Source organism: Nansenia antarctica, assembly GCF_963989245.1.
Source record: "Nansenia antarctica genome assembly, chromosome: 8".
NCBI classification, from domain to species: Eukaryota; Metazoa; Chordata; class Actinopteri; order Argentiniformes; family Microstomatidae; genus Nansenia; species Nansenia antarctica.
The window spans coordinates 11839212-11859102 of record NC_137678.1 but is presented as its reverse complement, the minus strand read 5'-3'; the positions used below and the strand labels follow the sequence as shown (position 1 = coordinate 11859102).

Below are 19891 nucleotides of genomic sequence, written 5' to 3'. Positions count from 1 at the left end.
TTTTTTTAATTAAAAAATTAAAATGTAACAATTGAGAACAATATAATTTCTACTACAGATGATTTTACCCCAATACTTTATTGCCAGGAACATAGCTTTGTCAAACAGTGGCATTCATATGCCATTGAAACAGAACACCGTATATCTATTGTAGTGCAAGTACAAGATTGTAGTGAACTAATAAACATATAATGAAATCTACAGTTGGAAGGAAAAGTGATGAAATAAGTATAGAGAATACTATACATACAAAACAAAACATACAATAATATGTGCAAAATGTTCATTGATCAGTGTGCTATATACAAATAGTTCCGAAACCCTAGATTGCAGGAAAGAAATCTCGCTACCCTCAATGGTCTTTTTCACTAAAGCCATGCGCAGCAAAAGAGGCAGGCAACACTATGTTTTGCTTACTTGTATACATTTCCATACTAATACTGTGCTATTCTTTTAAAGCTTAAAAATTGTGTTAATATGATACAATTCGTAACATTAACTTAAATGTTTCCCCCCCCCAAACATTTAATATGTTATTACCCCATGTACCGGTACATATAAAAACATATACAAAAAAAATGTATATAAAAATGTATATACATATGTAGTGATCCACTTCAGAAATGGAGTTGTTCGGGACTTTGGATGGATTGGATGGATGGATTGGATTGGATGGCTTAGGATGTCATACTATCAATCCTGTCATTGTGTCAAGTGACAAGGTCAAAGGTGAGTGATGGTGGAGTTCAGGATGTCTGGCTTGCTTTTGGTGTTAGAGGCCTTGGAGAGATCTCGCTGCAGGAAAAGGTAGACAAACATTACAAATGTTTAAAAAAAATATTAAGAATAATAATAAAATAAATACATAACATTACCAGCTGTAGAAAATGGAAGAGAAGGAATATATTGGACACTGCTTCTAAGCATGATTATTTTCTGATGAACTGCATGTTATTGCAGATGATTAAAAAAATACAGTATTATTAACTATGTAGAGAACAAACACTCGTAAGTGAAAACAAATAGAGATTGAAGAGTGGGTGAGGAGAGTGGTTAATCGCAGCCAGCATCACACAGCCTAGTTTCATTCAGCTATTGGCTAACCCAGCCACTTGCACTATAAAACCAGGGATTGAAGCATTTTGTGATTTTTAATGCATAGAGGTTAATGACAACATGCATCTACAGAGCTGGATATAGAAAGCGTTGGTAAGTATATGACCTGGGTTTGGTTTTAGAAATCCATATATTCAAACAAACCTTGCTTGAACAGATTCACAGATGTTGATTAAGTCCTTCTAAAACAGAACCAATTTGATCATCAGTTACTGTATCATTCCTGATGTCCATATCATGAAGATATTCCTAATGTCCATATCATTGACTAGACTGTGTGGTGCTGCACAGAATGACAAAAATAATGTGTGTGGGGGGAGAGAAGCAACGACTAAATTAAAATGGAAATTACCGCAAACTCTGAATAAGTGCTGGCAACGGAGTTAATGCTGAAGTTAGGATGTGGACTTGCCGGGGTCTTCAACACGCCGGCGTTTTCCTTGTTGAGTCGCTCCTGTAGCCCTGAGTGGGGAGGTTTCCCTTGCCCTGGGGTTCGCACCGCCATAACCTGAATTAAAAAAACACACAAAAACACATGAATATGGATGAAATGTTCTAATGTGTTCATGTTATCAGAGGAGTTGCATGCAAATCAGGTTTTGGCGAAATTACACAACGATTAGTCTGTATTGATAGAATGCTTTCTAAAGAGCATTTCAAATCAAGAGTGTAAACACCAACCAACCTTGTTTGCAGACAGTGGGGGGCGGGACACAGGTGAATGGCAGATAGTTCCACCAAAAGCTGAGCGGACGGTGCTGTTAGAGTTGGCGCTAGAGATGCTGGAGGTGGCATTGAGCTGAGAGAAGAACGCACAGACAGGGGAAGGGAGAGAGAGTGGGTTAGTAATGCCATCGCCCGTACAGGTTAAAGGTTAAAACAAGGAGGAAAGGTTAAATGGAGGAGAAAGCCACTCAGTGGAAGTAACCTACCTGTTATATACTCATGAGATGTGCAATAGGTAGGAGCTTTAATCACAGAAATGCCAGAAGAGAACTGAATATACCTTTCGTGTTTTACTGGGGGTCACAGTGCCAAGGAACCTCCTTTTAGTTGGTGTTCTGACGGACGTTCCATAGAGCATATCCACTTCTGTCTGCTTGCTTTTCTTCAATTGCTGTAACATTGATTTAGATTAGATTAAGTGAAACTGTTCCAAGTCTAAGAGAGCTTGTATAGTTACTAGTTACATCAGGGGAGGCTGGGGTGGTTCGATACCATTCCTCATTCCGTTTCATGCATTTACAATGAGCCTGTCCTCAATACTTCTACCTCCAACCAGCCTCCACTGAGCTACATGATGAGAACTAGTTCCTCACTCTCTCCAGTTTCTCCTGCTCCTTCTCTACGCGGTGCGTCTCCCGCTGCTCCTCCAAAAACTGCAGGAACTGCTGTCCGTTGACCAGGAAGTCCCGCCCCTGCTCCTGCTCCCACACGTCTATCTGGGCTTTCAGCTTCTTCTCAAGCTGAAAAACAAATGCACAGTAAACAGTGAAATATAGCTTACAATGTGATTAGTATTCTAGCATGTAGTGTAGTAGGCAATGCCAATAGTACAGTAAAGTACAGCAGAAGCCAATCTAACAAGTAACATTCCTACGTCTTCTTACCTTGGGCAGGCTTTTGTGCAACTCTGACCTCTGTCTCTCCTCTTTGAGGAGGGCTCCTCCTCTGTTGGTGAACCTGGTGGGGTCTGTGGCTTTTCTCTGTCAGGGTGAAAGGTCAAGGGTCAGGGAGATGGTAGCTAAAAACTTACAACGAAGGAATTGGTAAACATCACCTTCTTAGAGGACTATTCTGTTGTGTGTGTTGATGCTGCTGCTCACCTCTAGATCCAGGAAGAGCCTCCAGCTGTCCTCCCAGTGGTGGACCCCCTCAAACAGCTCCTTGTGCTCTTCAAAGTGCTGCTTCAGCCTCAGGATCTCACCCTCGTGCAGACCCAGCAGCTCCTCAGTGTACTCCTCTGCAAGAATAAAAACACGTCCGCTTTAGAGCTCGAAGATTTCAACGCACAGCAGGCCCTCGATATGTTAGTGAAAGAATCAAACCACCACTTACAGGCATAAACTGTACAACAAACCAATTTTTGCGAAAAAAAAATAGGATTCTGCTGATGGATTAGTGCACCTAAACCTTTGTTCTAATCCAAACCACGACAACTAATCCGACCGATCTAAAAACGCTAACTCACCGCTAAAGTAGGGAGCGAAGGCCTGCCGCTGTTCAGTGCTGAGGAAGCACCTCTCCCATAACACAGCTACCTCTGACCGGATGGCCTCGGTGACGTGACGGATGTTCAGCAGTTTGAGCTCCTCCAGACGCCTGATCTCCTCTTGTAACTGATGTGGTGGGAAAAGAGAAGAAGAAGAAGACCAGAGTCAGACCATATCGAAACATAGAACACAGACTGTTGGAAGTAAATCTGACTAGGCCCCTAGGTCATCAAGTTAAGTTGTGACGTGGTGAAAATGAGTTACGGGAAAAGAGATGAAGAGTTTCTCCTGGTTTTACTAACCAGACCTTATCGAAAACATAGAACACAGACTGTTGGAAGTAGAGCTGACTAGGCCTAGGAGGTGATCAAGTGAGTCGTGACGTGGTGAATGTGAGCTGACTGACCGCCTCCAGGTTCTTCTTCTTGGACTGGACCATGTGATCAGAGAAGGCCCCTCTCTCCTCCTCCGGGACCTGCAGCCGGTCCCACAGCTTCTGGACCCTCTCACGGTGGGCCTCACACACAGCCTCGTTCTCCACCGTACGTTCCTCCAGCTGCACACAGACGACAACACAGCACAGAGGAGAGTTAGCACCTAGCCGGTAGGGCGGCTGTGGCTCAAGAGGTAGAGCCGGAGTCTACCGATCGCAAGGTCAGCGGTTCGGTCCCCGGCTGGCCACGTGTCGAGGTGTCCTCGGGCAAGAGACGCTGAACCCCAAATTGCGCCCAATGAGTGGGCCGGCGCCTTGCATGGTATCTTGCCGCCATTGGTGTGTGAATGTGTGTGTGAATAAGGCGCTGTATAAGTGCAGTCCATTTACCATTTACCTGAGCACTGGAGAATGGGTCTGACAGTAGAAGCGGAATGCACTTTTTTAAAATTATTATTACAGAATGTGTGTAGCTGTACTGTAGTGAATGGAGCAGCTTTGAGAAAGCTATTTTCTGGGCAAACAGAATCTCAGTATGATGTCATCAACAGATTCCTAATGGTGGTTTCTCACCTGGCAGAGGAGAACCTTCAGATTTACAATGTTCTCTCTGGACAGGCAGAAAGCCTCCTCCTCCTCACACACGAGGTCCTTCTCAAAGCTGCTCTCTGGAAGCTGCTCCAGCTCATCCATGCACAGGACCATCTTCCTCTTGAGGCCCACAAACTCAGCGTGCCTCTGGCTCTGAACTCAGGTAAAACAGCAATACTGTTAGGGTCACAACTGCTCAGATGTGCACATTTTATCTACATCAATCAATGAGAGTGCCATTTAAATGCACCCCAGCCACGGTCTGTTTGATCCCCTACCATCTAAGAGGTAAATCAGGAAGTAGAGAGACCCAGAACAGCTACTTTCACAGAGCTGTCACTCTGATAAACATCCCCCCCTCCTACACTGACTCTCTGTACATATGGGGTGGGGGGATACTATCAGTACCCCCGCACCCCCCCCCCCCCCCCCCCCGGGGTACACTGACTCTCAGTATCCCCCCACCCCATATGTACAATCAGTATCCCCCCCCCCCCGGGGTACACTGACTCTCAGTATCCCCCCACCCCATATGTACAATCAGTATCCACCCCCCACCCCTCCCTGTTGTCTGGTACTTATACTCTGCAATGACAATAAAGTAGAATCTAATCTAAATTATTATGATGCTGATCTTTTCTGTAGCACACCCTTAAAAAATACATGTTTTTTTGTGCTGGCTCTGTTAAATAAATATTAATATTAAACATATGACTTGGTTTACTGCAGTCTGTAACAATGTTTACTGTAGTCTGAATAGCAATGAGCTTGTATAACATGACAAATGAACTGAATAAAACACCTTCACTGCGTTCTGGCTGGCGATGTGCTTGCGGAAGCTGTCCAGCTGCTCCACAGAGGGGACGTCCTTGGGGGCGATGGAGAAGGGCTGGGCGCAGAGGATGTCACACAGGTCCTGGTCCTGCTCGACCAGGGCTTTGAGCTGCTGCATCCTCTGGTCCTTCTCCTTCAACAGAACCTCCACCGAGTCCGGATGTCCTTCTCCTGCTGGAGCATGCTGTTCCCCCGCTCCTCCTGGTCAGTGGGGTGACCGCAACAACAACCAGTCAATATAGGATGAACACAATTATTATCAGGGTTCCCACACCTTTCAAGGACTTTCAAGACTCAATTCTGTCAAATTCAAGGACCCAACACGGCATAGTTTGAGACAGATCTAGATGAGAATTTATATAATAGGAACTATCCGCTCACAGACAACAATTAAAAAGAGAGGCTTGAATGTGTGAACACTAGATGGTCTCTTGCCTTCTCTACCACAGCACAGCAAAACAATATATTGTGAAATATGTGTAAAGTAAAGCAATACAGAGACTTATTTACTAGTTGATGAGCTAAGTAAACATTTTTTGAATTTATATATATTATTTTTTTTAGAGAGAGAGAGAGAGAGAGAGAGAGAGAGAGAATTCAAGCACTTTCAATGACCCATGTCTATTTTCAAAAACTTTTAAGACCTTGATTTTTTCCCCTCAAATTCACAAACTTTCAAGGACCTGTGGGAACCCCGATTATTGTTGTCAGAATGTTGGGGTCATCCATTGACCATGTTATTGAAATAAAAACGCACACCATAGTTGAGATGCAGGCTAGCGGGTGAAACTTAAAAGAAAGAAAGAGAGCTGCACACTATTCATATGATTTTGGAGGAGTCATCCACACTGTACCTCCACATGGGGTCTGTGCAGTTCCAGACACAGTGTGTCCAGATCTTTCCTGCATTTGTCCATGCTTATCAGGAGTCTCTTCCGTAGGGACTCCTCCTCAGCAATCATCATGTCCAGCAAACTCTGGGACAGAACATTGTGTTAGTTAGTCTATGCTGGGAGAGACAGTGTTTGTGAATGTAGACATGCGTGTTATGCATTTTGAGAATGTTGTCATTTGCTCACTTTTATATGGTTCTTGACCACATTGGTCCTCTCCAGCCTCTGGTCTTCTGGGATCCCGATCTCTTCCCAGATGTCCTTCAGGTGGCACAGAGCTTTATTCAAGCATGCCACAGACTCCGCAGCGAGCACCTCACTGGAATGGGAGACAGACCGCACAGGTTCAGATAGAAACCAGTTGGCTTTCATCATCATGGATCAACAACACAGACTAATGACACTAATGTCAGTGATCACACTTTTCACAGTTCTTCAGTTTCAGTTCTTCAGTTTTAGACACACCCAAACCGATTGATACTAACTCTCCCAACAGTCAAACCAAAAATCACCAAATGTCATCTAAACCAAGGGCATTAGCGAAAAAAATCGTTCTGTGTTCTGCCATTTTCAAAAGCCAGTTATTTAGTAACGTTAGTTATGGCTAGCTATGTCGCGTAGTTCATTGACATTGTACAGACAGACTTGCTAATTATTACGTAGTCATCTAACGGTGAAACATTTGGCAAATATAATTCCCGTAACCAGCAATTACCTCTTCCTCATCGTGAATTCCAATAATGTTATTTCCTTGTACAGTCGTGTTCGTGTCCCTGGTAAAAGCAGAGAAATGACTGAATCCACAATCCCACTCAGCTCTGATCGCGTCGTTCAAACCGAGATTCAAGATTCAAAATACGCATCAACTGTTAGTCTGGCCTCTGATTGGCTGAAAAGATTCGCCAAGACTATTTTCGTACCATTCGCGCATGCGCAAGGGCGTGTCAACTGTCAACAGTGGATGACATACTTAAGTGCGTCTTTTCATTTGAATGTTTATTTGTCCTGTTTATTTGTCCTGTGTGTAAGACAATCATAAAAGTTTATCATGACTGTAAATCACACATAATAAATAATTTTAAAATTACAATATTTATTTTGTACAAGTGAACAGAAAAACATTTTTTACAGACATTTTCAACATAAAAGAGAGTCCTTGTGCAGTATAACACAGTTGGTCAACGAGCATTTCAGTAAATGAATAAATATAACAAAAGATAATTAGTGTATCACATGATAGTGTTAGTGACTGAATTTGAATGTCTATCAGATGTTGAACAATGCTTTCAGGGAGTCTCGGTTTGCTTTTGTCTTCGTCCAAGTTGTATTCTCAGGCGTCTCCTGGTGTTTGTGCTCATTGGGATTGATGACAGAGAGATGACTCATGCATGGTTGTCAAACATAGCCTCCAGAAGTCTAGCACTGTTTGTAATGGCAGTGGTCACCACAATGAATTTAATACCTAAGAGAAACATAGATTATGTCACACTTTTGGCATAAATAAATAATGCAGTTAAAGCATGCAAACTGAGACACAGAGACAGACAGACACACACACACACAGTCACACACACAGACACACAGACACACACACACACACACACACACACACACACACACTGTTGAATTAGTCTTGAACTATGCTGAAGAGTCCCTTATAACTGTTACCTTTTTCTCTGCCAAGGAACCGCAGTGCTGAGATCTCAGAGAAGGTGCAGCCGCCCAGGAACATGACCAGGACGATTCGCTGGGCATCTGTCTTCCCCTTCGCGTCTGCTCCATTGTTTCTCGCTGAGAGAGAGAGAGAGAGAGAGAGAGAGAGAGAGAGAGAGAAAGAAAGAAAGAAAGAGAGAGAGAGAGAGAGAGAGAGAGAGAGAGAGAGAGAGAGAGAGAGAGAGAGAGAGGAAAAAGAGAGAGAGAGGAGAAAGAGAGAGAGAGAGAGAGAGAGAGAGAGAGAGAGAAAGAGAGAGAGAGGAGAAAGAGAGAGAGAGAGAGAGAGAGAGAGAGAGAGGAGAAAGAGAGAGAGAGGAGAAAGAGAGAGAGAGAGAGAGAGAGAGGAGAAAGAGAGAGAGAGAGAGGAGAAAGAGAGAGAGAGAGAGAGAGAGAGAGAGGAAAAAGAGAGAGAGAGGAGAAAGAGAGAGAGAGAGAGAGAGAGAGAGAGAGAGAGAGAGAGAGAGAGAGAGAGAGAGAGAGAGAGAGAGAGAGAGAGAGAGAGAGAGAGAGAGAGAGAAGGGGATAAAGGGGAGAATAAAGAGGGGGATTTGAATGTCCCCTGCTACTCTATGGGCTCATCATTGAAAGTGATTTTTAATTGGTTTAGGCTTAATCGGGATTGTATTTGTATATCATGCCAAACTGTCTCACCTTTGAGGGCAAACTCATTTCCATTGAGCATGCGGCTGACCTCCTCAAGCCCTGTCCATCCGTCACGCTCTAACACCTGCAGGTCAATCAGACAGAACACAAAGATCAAAGGCTTATCACGAGCACTGAGGATGACATTGGACATTCATCATTCTTCACGGTAGAGAGGAGGATCAGGGCTCCATGAGGTATGGATGCCGGGAGGGGAGGCTGGTGCAAGTCGTCTGTAATTCCAATCAAATCAAAACAAATCAAGTTTTATTTGTATAGCGCATTTCTCACAAGATGCGACTCAATGCGCTTGACATAACGACAGAGCAAAAGCAGGCAAAAGTAAAAAAAAACTGTACACTGTGTAGCCAGGAAAGTTCCCTTGCAGCCCTCTACTCCTAGGGTGACTACTACAGTTTGCCTACCAGCACACAGCGGCAGACCCCAAACACCCCCCCCCCCCCCGCCCCACACACCCGACCCAGCCAAGCAAGCACAAATTGATCTCGTAATTGATCTCGGAAACACATAATCTAATCTGGCGAGAGTTTGACTCAGTGAGACTAGTCTGTAGCTTCCATCCATGACAGAATCACCTACCTGTTCGATGAGTTTGCAGGTCAGAGGGACGTAGGCCCCGCTGAAGATATAGGCCATGTCTCGGGGGACATGAAGGTCATACTCCTCGTCTGATTTGGGTACCTTCGCATGAAATGTTGAGTTTCATTACAATCAGTACTCAAGTTGTAAAAGAAAATCAGGGGGGATGGTGGATTTTATCATACAGTGATAATTTTAGCATCCTCACAGCGTCAGTGACTTCATTGTCAGTGACTTGGTAAAAATGTCACTGCATGTGTGCGTGCCCCCTCGCCCACAGTATTTTACTCAATATGCACAAAACTAAATGTTGAAATAGCAGTAATACCACGTTCATTGATAAAATGACATAAGGGATGGCAGTTTTAGAAGTGGGATGATTTTGACTGTTTTTATTTCTGGGGGGATACAGTTTAGTTATGATGTATTCATAATGTTTTGTTCAAAGGCTTTAAGTAGCTCAGTAGGTGCTATGAATTATTTTGACATTTGTACAAAATAATATAAAAATATAATAGTAGTTTATTAAAAACACTTGAGTACCTACCAGGTTCAACTTCCTACTCAAAGCTCGGAAATTGCTCTTCTTCGCCAGCGAGGAGAAGGCATCTGTCAGCTTCCCTAAAAAAACATTGTGAGGGTCAAATACGGATACCTAACAGAGCATCTTGCCCGTGTCAGCGTTCTACAGCGCACTAAGAATATCTATGATACACATATTGTGGATAAGCAAGCACACAAAGCAACGTCCATCGAGACAGTTCATCCAGCAGTGGTGTAGAGAGGAGACAAGGAAAGCTAGGAGGTTGGTATAACCATAATGGGATCCAGCCTGTCTCTCTCACCTGCAGTTTTGTCGTTGACCAGTTTGCCCACCCTGCTCTCCATGACGGTGAGGGTCTCTCCTGGGTGCTGCTCCACCAGGAGGCCCAGCTGCTTCAGGTTGGTGAAGGTGACCAGGTGCTCCACGCCGTAACTCTGACAAGGGTAAAGACAAGAGACAAGCCACAACAAAACATAAACATTTATGTTCCTTTCCTTAATAAAAATAAATAAATAAAATCATGCACACATCTGCACATCTCCCACACAATTATTTGTGCTGGTTTCCTGCCATTTTAAACCAGCACAAGAAATGAAAATAATTGGAACATTTGATAAAACAAGAGAAATTCAGATAATATATCTTAAGTCTTAATAAACAAATACAGTAGCCTACAGAGTCTAAAACAAAATTGGGCCTCATCAAGTGAACTCAACCCCTTGGTCAGCAGCAGAAAGACCCTTGGTCATCATCTTATATACAGTGCATTGCTCATAGATGGCTATCATGTTATACAGTACATACCAGGGTTTTTCCTGTGTCAGAATCAAGCCTTGGAGGTTGATGTTGTGCGCGCGCAGTGCGCCCACATTTTCTTTGAGGGACCCCCAATTGTTGTATTTGTATTGTAAATTGTAATTATTAATAATAATAATAATAATAATAATAATACGATGCGATTTGAAAGTACCAGTAGGCTACCAGATACGTATGCACATATTTTGCTACCAGGGTTGCCAGATGGAATTGACAATTTCCAGCCCAACCAGTCTAAAAGCTGCCGAATCCACCCGTCCAGTGTGACCAAAAGTAGCCCAATCTGGCAACACGGCTTGCTTATGGAAGCATATAGTGGACTAAATTCAAATGTTAATGCAATTTGAGATTGCATTTGCATGTTCCACTTTTGCATGCATTCTTTCAGACAATATTCAAATTCAAATGCAATTCTAATGAGCGGATGTGTTTCCTAGAACATGCAATTGCTAACATTTGAATAAAGTCCACTATATGCTTCCATAATTGCTACGTTACATGCAGCTCGCGTGAACACAGGTTCTTCCATTAGCGCTCGCCTCCCGCTTCGATTGCAGACTGAAGTTAACGAGCGTGCAGAAAGATGCCACGAAACTTTCTTTAAAGGAATTTCAAGTCCCGCAAAACGAGAACTGGTTGAAATGCGTGAGTCTCACGGCCACCTACTGTAAGGTGTGACTGTCCCCCCGCCCCCGGCGCGACTGTAATCCCGGTCGGACTGTCTCAGTGCCCAGTGCTGCCCACCCAACCGCGTCGCGTCGCGTCGGGTCTACTGTAAAGCGGGTTAACATGTCCTTTTCAATGGTATTAAAATAGACGCAAGGAAACATAACATCAGCCATGTGTTTCCTTGTTGGAAATGATGGATCGTGAATCGTGATTGCTTCTGCACTCTGCAGCAATCGGATTTTGATTGACAGGGAGCTGCATCTCGTCCCCCAACGGCACAGAAAGTCTTGCCCGAACGCAGCACCGGACCGTTCCGGCCCACTTTCACCTATGCTACTGGAACAGTCAAAACATAGGCTGACAGTGCCTCTTTGGTCTCTTATATTGTGGCATCGATAAGTCTCTCTTGAACTCTGTGTTCAGTCATTGTATTCTACAGACCCCAGAGATGTTACTTCTGGCACTGCTCAGCCTATGGAAACACAACTTATTGCTCTCATATTGACTCTCAGTACCCCCCCCCCCCCAACTGTGGTCAACCCAATTAAGCCTTTGCACTACTGCTTGGTTGCACACACCCCTGGTCACTGTACATAAACTACCTAGCCCATAATGGTATATACCTCTAAACTAAACTGATGTTTCCAGTACTTCCTCTGCCCATACTGTATATTGCATAGTTACCTATCACTACCATTCTTGTTCTATTTATATCATGCCCTTATATCACTATTTGCATTTCTGGTTAGATGCTAAACTGCATTTCGTTGTCTGGTACTTGTACTCTGCAATGACAATAATGTTGAATATAATCTAAATGTTTCTAATCCTGTATATGTTCCTATCCTTACAGGAGAGAGCCCCAACCCAGGCTCAGACAGTGAGCCCAGCTCCACCGCATCTGGAAACCATAAACAACTCAGACGCTCAAGACGGAAGAGTCACCACAGTGAGAGTTTAATTTGTCCATCTCTCCTTGAATCACACCCACAGACTCACACAGGAGAGAAGACTTGCCCTTGCCTTCAATGTGGGAAGGTTTTTCTTAAGACGAGACAACTGAAGAGACATCAAAGAGTACACACAGGAGAGAGGCCACACCACTGCTCCCAGTGTGAGAAGAGCTTCAGTCTACTAGAAAGCCTTAAGTCACATCAGAGAATACACACAGGAGAGAGGCCACACCACTGCTTCCAGTGTGGGAAGAGTTTCAGTCAACTAGGAACCCTAAAGAGACATCAGATAATACACACAGGAGAGAGGCCACACCACTGCTCCCAGTGTGAGAAGAGTTTTAATGAACCAGGAAACTTAACGAGACATCAGATAATACACACAGGCAGTTACACAGTTCCATCCAGCAGTCAGCAGTCACCATGAGTAGTCGCTTCTATCAGCGCACGGGCGCAACGGCGAGGATTATACCACATTTTCTTCTGTTCCTTCTATGGATTACGGATTTGTACATCAAATCACCACAGAACTTGCATCTTATGGAGAAGGAGTCAAACTTTGTTGGAAAAGGTGAGACACATAGCGACTTTTATCTCCACGCCGCGAAGAAATGTTTGGGCTTCGGAGCAACAACCATTCACACGACGCTGACTGCGGACCGGACGAGAAGAAACAAACCCCCGACAGGTAGAATGGACAGAAGAACCGTGATATGGCTCTATCTACTGCTCTCGGGAGACATCCAGCTGAATCCCGGACCAGTCGCAACCAGGCGGGCTTCACGTTTAGCCAGACAACAACTATATCTTTCCCAGGCAAATGCTACGAGCATAAACATTGACGCCATTGTCGACAAACCGGTTAGTTTGCCGGCAACAGCAGACATCCAGGATTCAGACGTGACTAGCAAAACAATGGGTAGATATGCTAATAACATTACCCCCCCACCTATCTTCCACCAACTAGCCAGGGAACACAGAGGCCTCCCCCACCCGGTGACGAACCCCCCCCCACCACCCGGTGACGAACCCCCCCTCCCCCACCCGGTGACGAACCCCCCCCCACCACCCGGTGACGAACACAGAGGCCTCACCCACCCGGTGACGAACCCCCCCCTCCCCCCTCCCTCCCCCACCCGACGACGACCCCCCCCTTCTCCACCCGGAGACTCTACGACGAAACCGTTGAACAATGGGCGCCCCCCCCCCACCCCCCAATCCTCAACGTGACGATGACCAAAATGGTGGTGACTATTTCCAAGTCAAAGACATAAACTCTCTATTTGGACACAGCAGTAAGGGCCTGCATATTGTTCACCTTAATGTGAACAGTCTTGTGCCTAAACTGGACCAAATCAGAGAAATGTTCCATGACAGCAAGGTTCATATTTTGAGCTTCTCTGAGACCAAGTTTGATGAATCCATCAAAGACCCAGAGATTGAAATAGTTAACTACACAGTCATCAGAAACGACAGGAACAGGTATGGGGGTGGTGTCTGCATGTACATTCACAACGATATTATCTTTAACACCCGTGATGACCTGAATCATGACAAATTAGAATCTGTTTGGGTTGAAATTATCTTTAACAAAGCAAAACCGGTGCTGGTTGGTTCTATCTACAGACCTCCCGATCAGAGTGATTTCTATGATATTCTTGAGGGGTGCTTGGATGACGTTGACTGTGTGGAAAAGATTCTTATTGGAGATTTGAACACGGACATGCTCAGAAATGAAGCATCCGTTTTCAAATCCTTCACTAGGTTTTCTGAATTACACGGTCTCCGTCAACAAATTACCAAACCCACTAGGGTGTGTATTTCTACTCAAACCACCATAGATCTCATTCTAACATCGGATGAGTCCAAAATCTCCAAGAGTGGGGTTATTGTATGTGGGCTAAGTGATCATTACATGATCTTTTGCACTCGTAAAAAACAAAAACCCAAGGCTGGCGGTCATAAAACTATAACCACTAGATCCCTTAAATCCTATTCTAGTGAGGCCTTAAACCATAAACTGGAGAATCAAGACTGGTTTGATGAACTAAAATGCACACAGGTTGAAGAGGCATGGCTAGGTTTCAAAACCAAATTCCTAAATATTATTGACAGTATAGCCCCCATGAGAACCACCAGGGTTAAAACCCGATCGGAACCATGGATGAATTCGGACATTCTAAATGCTATGAAAGTCAGAGACCTAAAATGCTCTGAAGTTCAAAAATGCAAATCAAAATTAGTGAAACACTTAAACGAAGATCACAAAACCCACTTTGAGAAAATTAAAAAACAATGCAACAAACTATGCAATCAGGTAATTACCATGACCAAATCTGCTAAGAAAGAATACCTCGATAACAAAATCGAAGAAAACTTAAACAAACCACGTGACCTTTGGAAGCTACTTAATAGCCAACTAGGTTGCAGTCAAAAACTCAAAACCAGGTCTACAAACATCAGCATCAAATCTGGTGATTCTCTCCTTACAGACAAGCTGGATGTGGCTAAGTGCTTAAACACTTTCTTTACAACCATAGCCACTAAATTAGTTAACAATCTACCACCCCACTCAGGGCGTTATGGTGTAGAGCACATCCGTGAGTTCTACAATAAACTGGGTGTACGCAATGATGATTTTAAACTCTCCATGGTGTCAAACGATGAGGTGTTTAAAAAGCTAGGCGCTCTACACTCAGAAAAGGCCACGGGCCATGACAATATTCCAGCCAGATTTCTAAAAGACTCAGCTGCCTCCATTACCCCAATCATCACCCACATAATAAACCTCTCCATCAAACAGGGACACGTCCCCCTTGACTTTAAAATAGCAAGGGTAACCCCACTGTATAAAAAAGGAAGCAAATTAGACCCAGGCAACTACCGACCTGTTTCTATTCTTAATTCCATCTCGAAACTTATGGAAAAAATAGTTTATGAACAGGTCGATAGGTACCTTACCGAAAAAAAGCTGATGTATGAATTTCAATCAGGATTCAGAACATCCCATTCCACTGACACATGCCTTCTCTATTTGAACGACCACATCAACCATGAGGTGGACTCGGGCAAGTACTGCGGCATGGTCATGCTGGACCTCCAGAAGGCCTTCGACACAGTAGATCACCACATATTGTTAGATAAACTGAAAGCAATTGGGTTCGATAGAACATCGGTGAGCTGGATGCAATCCTACTTAGAGGGGAGGGAACAGGTGGTTAGTGTGAACGGAACACTGTCCCCCCCCCTCCCAGTGACCTGCGGCGTTCCACAAGGAAGCATTTTGGGACCTTTACTGTTCCTAATATATGTGAATGACATGTCATCAGCATGTGATTGCAATTTGTTCCTGTTCGCGGATGACTCGGCTCTGCTGGTCTCTGACAGGGACATATTGCAGGTGGAAAAAGCGCTAAGCACTGAACTGAGTAGAATCTGCATCTGGCTAGCTGACAATAAACTATCAATACACCTAGGTAAAACTGAAACCATCCTATACGGATCCCCATCTAAACTCAGAAAGGCTGAAAATTTTAAAATAAAAGTGGGTAACATTAATATCACAAGAAAAGAGGATATTACATACCTGGGCTCCATCTTAGAGGCAAATCTTTCCGGAGATAAAATGGCAGCAAAAGTAATCAAAAAAGTGAACCATAGAACTAGATTCTTGTACAGGATATCCTCACTTGTCAGTAAAAACACACTGAGGACCCTATCAGGAGCTCTCATTCAATGTCACTTCGACTATGCCGTAACATCATGGTACTATAGAACCACAAAGGCCCATAAAACAAGACTCCAGACAGCCCAAAATAAACTGGTTAGGCTTCTGCTAGGCCTCAACCCTAGGACACATCTAACCGCTGCTCATTTTTTGAGCCTTGATTGGCTACGAGTAGTTGACAGAGTGCAGCAGCTTGCACTGGGCCTGGTCTTCAAGATACGCTACACCACAAAGACACCCAAGTACCTGTCAACATACTTCCAAAAAGTGAACAACGTCCACACATACAACACCAGAGGAAGCTCCACGAACCACGTTCAACCGCGTTGCACCACAAACAAGGGGTTAAACTCGTTTGCAAACTATGCAGTAAAAATGTGGAACGCCCTTCCTATAATCTTAAAGGAGTGCAAAACACTGCCCACCTTCAAAACCACTCTCAAAAAACATTTACAGGAGGCTGCAATCCGTAACTGGACCCTCTAAATCAAAAATCAGATTAAAAGACCCGAACTACCCACTGTACATACTTTGTGTTTTGTCCCCCGCCCCCACCTGTGGTGTATGTCCCCACCTGTCCTACCCGCTGTACATACCTTATGTTTTGTTGTATTGTTCTTCCCATGATGGATGTGTGTTTATCTTGTAGATAGTAATAGTTATTTGTCTGTATTATCTTGTAGATAGTACTAGCTTTTTTGTCTGTCTTACATGTAACGATGAATTGAGAATCAAGGACCCCAATTGAAATAAGCCAGTGGCTTTCTTGGGTTTTTATCCTGTTAGTTGACCTTGTATGTAATATGTACTTTCATGTACCTACTTCTGCAAATCAAGTTTTCAATCAATCAAAAAGAGAGGCCGTACCACTGCTCCCAGTGTGAGAAGAGTTTCAGTCTACTAGGAAGCCTAAAGAGACATCAGAGAATACACACAGGAGAGAGGCCACACCACTGCTCCCAGTGTGAGAAGAGTTTCAGTCGACTAGGAACCCTAAAGCAACATCAGAGAATACACACAGGAGAGAGGCCGTACCACTGCTCCCAGTGTGAGAAGAGCTTCAGTCAACCTGGAACCCTAAAGCAACATCAGAGAATACACACAGGAGAGAGGCCACACCACTGCTCTCAGTGTGAGAAGAGTTTCATTAAATCCAGCAACCTGTTAAAACACAAGAGAAAGCATCATGGTCCAGACATAGACAGTTCCATTGCCATTTCTTTAGGCAGTGTTAGGCGTTAAGTTTTAGAGTAGGGGTGGAGTATCACACTGTTTAGTTATTAGTAATACAAATAATAACTCCCTGAATTTAGTTGTTGTGAGGTCTTTTTGCCTAAAATCTGTTTATCTTTTCCCTAGTTGCCATGGCAGTATGTTTTTTGTATTGAAGGTAAGATGTTTCTGTACACTTCAGAATACATTCTGTTGCTGCCGTCGGCAGTTAAATCCTCAACTAAGACGAGTTAGCCAGTTCTAGTGTCAGCTATACACGGCCTAACGTCCACGTCCATTGCATTGCAATGTTTTGGCTTGACTAGCGAGTGTCATTGACTTAACAATGATGACATCTATTTAAAATGTTCTGAATAAAAGTAAAAAAAAAAAATCGTAGCCGACTTGTTCCTGCTTTCACCAGCTGCTGTCACATATTGATAAGTGCCGGCAAGCCGTCAGAACCTGTCAGTGGAATCTCCCACAAAGGAAACGATTCCTTAGTTGATTGAGGTAATAGTGACCGTGCATTACAGGAATTGTATCGTACCCTTGATACATCAAGTGCTAAATCAATTTTAACAGTAAAGCAATAGAGGAGCACCTTTAGCCTACATGACTAATTTCCAGCTGTAGTCCCCGACAAGTTGTTAATGTAAAGAGTAAGTAGCCTTGAGAACCGACGGTTTTCTAGCCTAATGGCCCATAAGTTGCTAATATGCACCCTAAAATACATTAGTTAGAAGAAAAAATGATTACAATATATTTATAATTAGAGCAAGCATAAGCAAAATGAAGAAAGAGAAAACAAACATATCGCACACAATTGGAGCAAGCATTTTACGCTAGACAGAAGGGTCGTAGCAGGTCCATTTGGTATACCTCATAACCTTTCTTGCATTTCTGGTGTTTGTGGGCTACGGCATTTTTTGGTCATTCACTTTAGAGCACACATTTTACATATCGTAAATATATGTGTGGTGGCCTGGGAAAACCCGTCGGATGTCGCTGGCGTTCGTTTGTGGCAAAGAGCAAAAATAGATGGAAATCGCGATTTTTGCGATTTTGATATTATGTGGTATTCTAGTACTTTGAACTCCATACTACATTATGGTGAATAAACATTTTAAGAAAACAAAAGAGAAAGTACTTATTTTTTGGTGGGTAGTTTCATTCTCAGTATTCTCAGAGTCTCATGCTCATTCTCAGTTAAGCAACGCACGCACACATGAGCGAAAGGAGAGACGATACTTCCACCTGTGTTATTGCCAGTTTACTGATGCTCACAATAAGCATAAAGTAATAACATCTTAACTAGAAGACACACAAATGGATCTGTCCCTCGCATACCGACGAGGCGAGCAGACTGACACCGCATCACAAGCAGTCAAACTAACCATAGGATAATTACGGCTGAACACCCGTGCTGCATAAAGACTGTAGGAAATCGTCACTTACTATGACTGAAGTTAGTTAACGTTACACATAGCTGTCGATCTGGTCAGCTATCCATCCACAACACAAATCCATTCTCACATGTTACTAAAACATTTCCTGTTTACTTTTCACCTATCCAATGGAGTAAGACAAGAGACAAGAGAAAATGGGCTGTGACGTGTATTGTTGCTGGGGGTGGTCAACCCCTGCGAAAATTTTACAGTCAGCTTCTTGACCTGTCAAAGTAGCCTAGATTAGAGAGAGAGAGAGATGGCAGCCTCACAAGATTACATTTCACGTTGTATCAATGAATTAGCTCAGATGAACATGAGCAATATAGCTCAGGCAGACGAGTTGAGAGAAGTAATTGATAATTATTTTACCACTACTACTCCTCAATCTGAGGGGGATGACACTAGTGGTAGTGAGTCAAGTGAGAGTGATGGTGAAAGGGTCCTCCTAAGAGACCACACCTTGATGTGCCTCCTGAAGAGGATGAAGATGAAGAGCAAGGTAAGACAGTTTTAAGTTTTAAACAATAATAATAGCAATAATAATAATAATGATAATGATAATACAATTATGTTCAATACCTATGTAGCCTACTCTTGATAAGAAACTTAGCTACTACATAGCTAATTCATAGTCTGAGTCAAGATGCTTAGCAGTGGTGTAGTCTACGTGATACGCAGGACTACGCCGTAAACCCACTAGGAAAGGCCAAGGATTTCCGTACACCCACTTTCACACTTTCATTCATAAAATTCACCCCGTCTGTGTTACGAAGCACTTGACTTTTGGCTATAGTGTCATGTACCATCAAATGTACCATGAAATATGTCAAAATGCAGCACTATCATGCACAGATCAGCCTTATAACATGTAATGTTAGATATAACGTTAGACAGGGAGCACAGACTTATTTTTATGGCGTTCCAAAATGAAAGATATGAGGCTGGGAGGGGAAAATCACAGTATACCCACTAGAAAACACTAGACTACACCACTGATGCTTAGGAAGCAAACCTCCTGGTGGCATAATATGAGTAATATGAGTAATATAAAAACGTTATATTACATTATTTTTATTTTCACAGAGTCACATCCTACCATTGAGAACCTGGCTGATCAGATTTCCCTGTTGATCCTGGAGATGTGGGCAATGCTGACTACTCTGATGCTGACTGCGTATGCCATTGTAAATTGAATGAGGGTCAACCCTGTCACACCAGATTTCTTCAAGAAGAGCTCCTTCATGTCCGCCTCCAACATATAAGTCTGTCCCACGAAGAGCTTGACATTGTGATCCTGTCTAAACTTTCTTGCGGAATGCATTTATCAAATCACACCATTCGATCTAAGAAGAAGGACCAAACAGAGCGCAAGGCTCAACACACAGACTATTATTATCATGGCTACAGGATCTACAGAGATGTATTTAAATTCCTTCACTGCATTGGGCAGGACAAACTCAATGCATTAATAAAACATTACAAGG

At 43.4% G+C, this 19891-nt stretch overlaps 1 protein-coding gene and 1 pseudogene across 2 annotated transcripts; both read right to left on the bottom strand.

The window, feature by feature from the left end:
- Positions 1–723: 723 nt before the first annotated feature.
- LOC308163872 (protein regulator of cytokinesis 1-like) lies at positions 724–6806 on the bottom strand (annotated as a pseudogene). The gene is made up of 14 exons: positions 6796–6806; positions 6267–6399; positions 6042–6164; positions 5156–5388; positions 4336–4506; positions 3736–3885; positions 3308–3455; positions 2943–3079; positions 2727–2822; positions 2436–2582; positions 2123–2233; positions 1802–1915; positions 1469–1624; positions 724–795 (listed from the first exon to the last, which is right to left on the bottom strand). The product of its transcript is annotated as a protein regulator of cytokinesis 1-like (transcript).
- Positions 6807–7271: 465 nt separating this feature from the next.
- Positions 7272–19650, bottom strand: LOC308163870 (vacuolar protein sorting-associated protein 33B-like; the record flags this gene model as incomplete). Its single annotated transcript, XM_080538051.1, has 8 exons — positions 7272–7542; positions 7749–7871; positions 8445–8520; positions 9036–9137; positions 9583–9656; positions 9881–10013; positions 16646–16653; positions 19623–19650. The coding sequence occupies 8 exons, from the start codon at positions 19648–19650 to the stop codon at positions 7463–7465; spliced, it is 624 nt and encodes a 207-aa protein (XP_080394177.1). The 3' UTR covers positions 7272–7462.
- Positions 19651–19891: the final 241 nt, after the last annotated feature.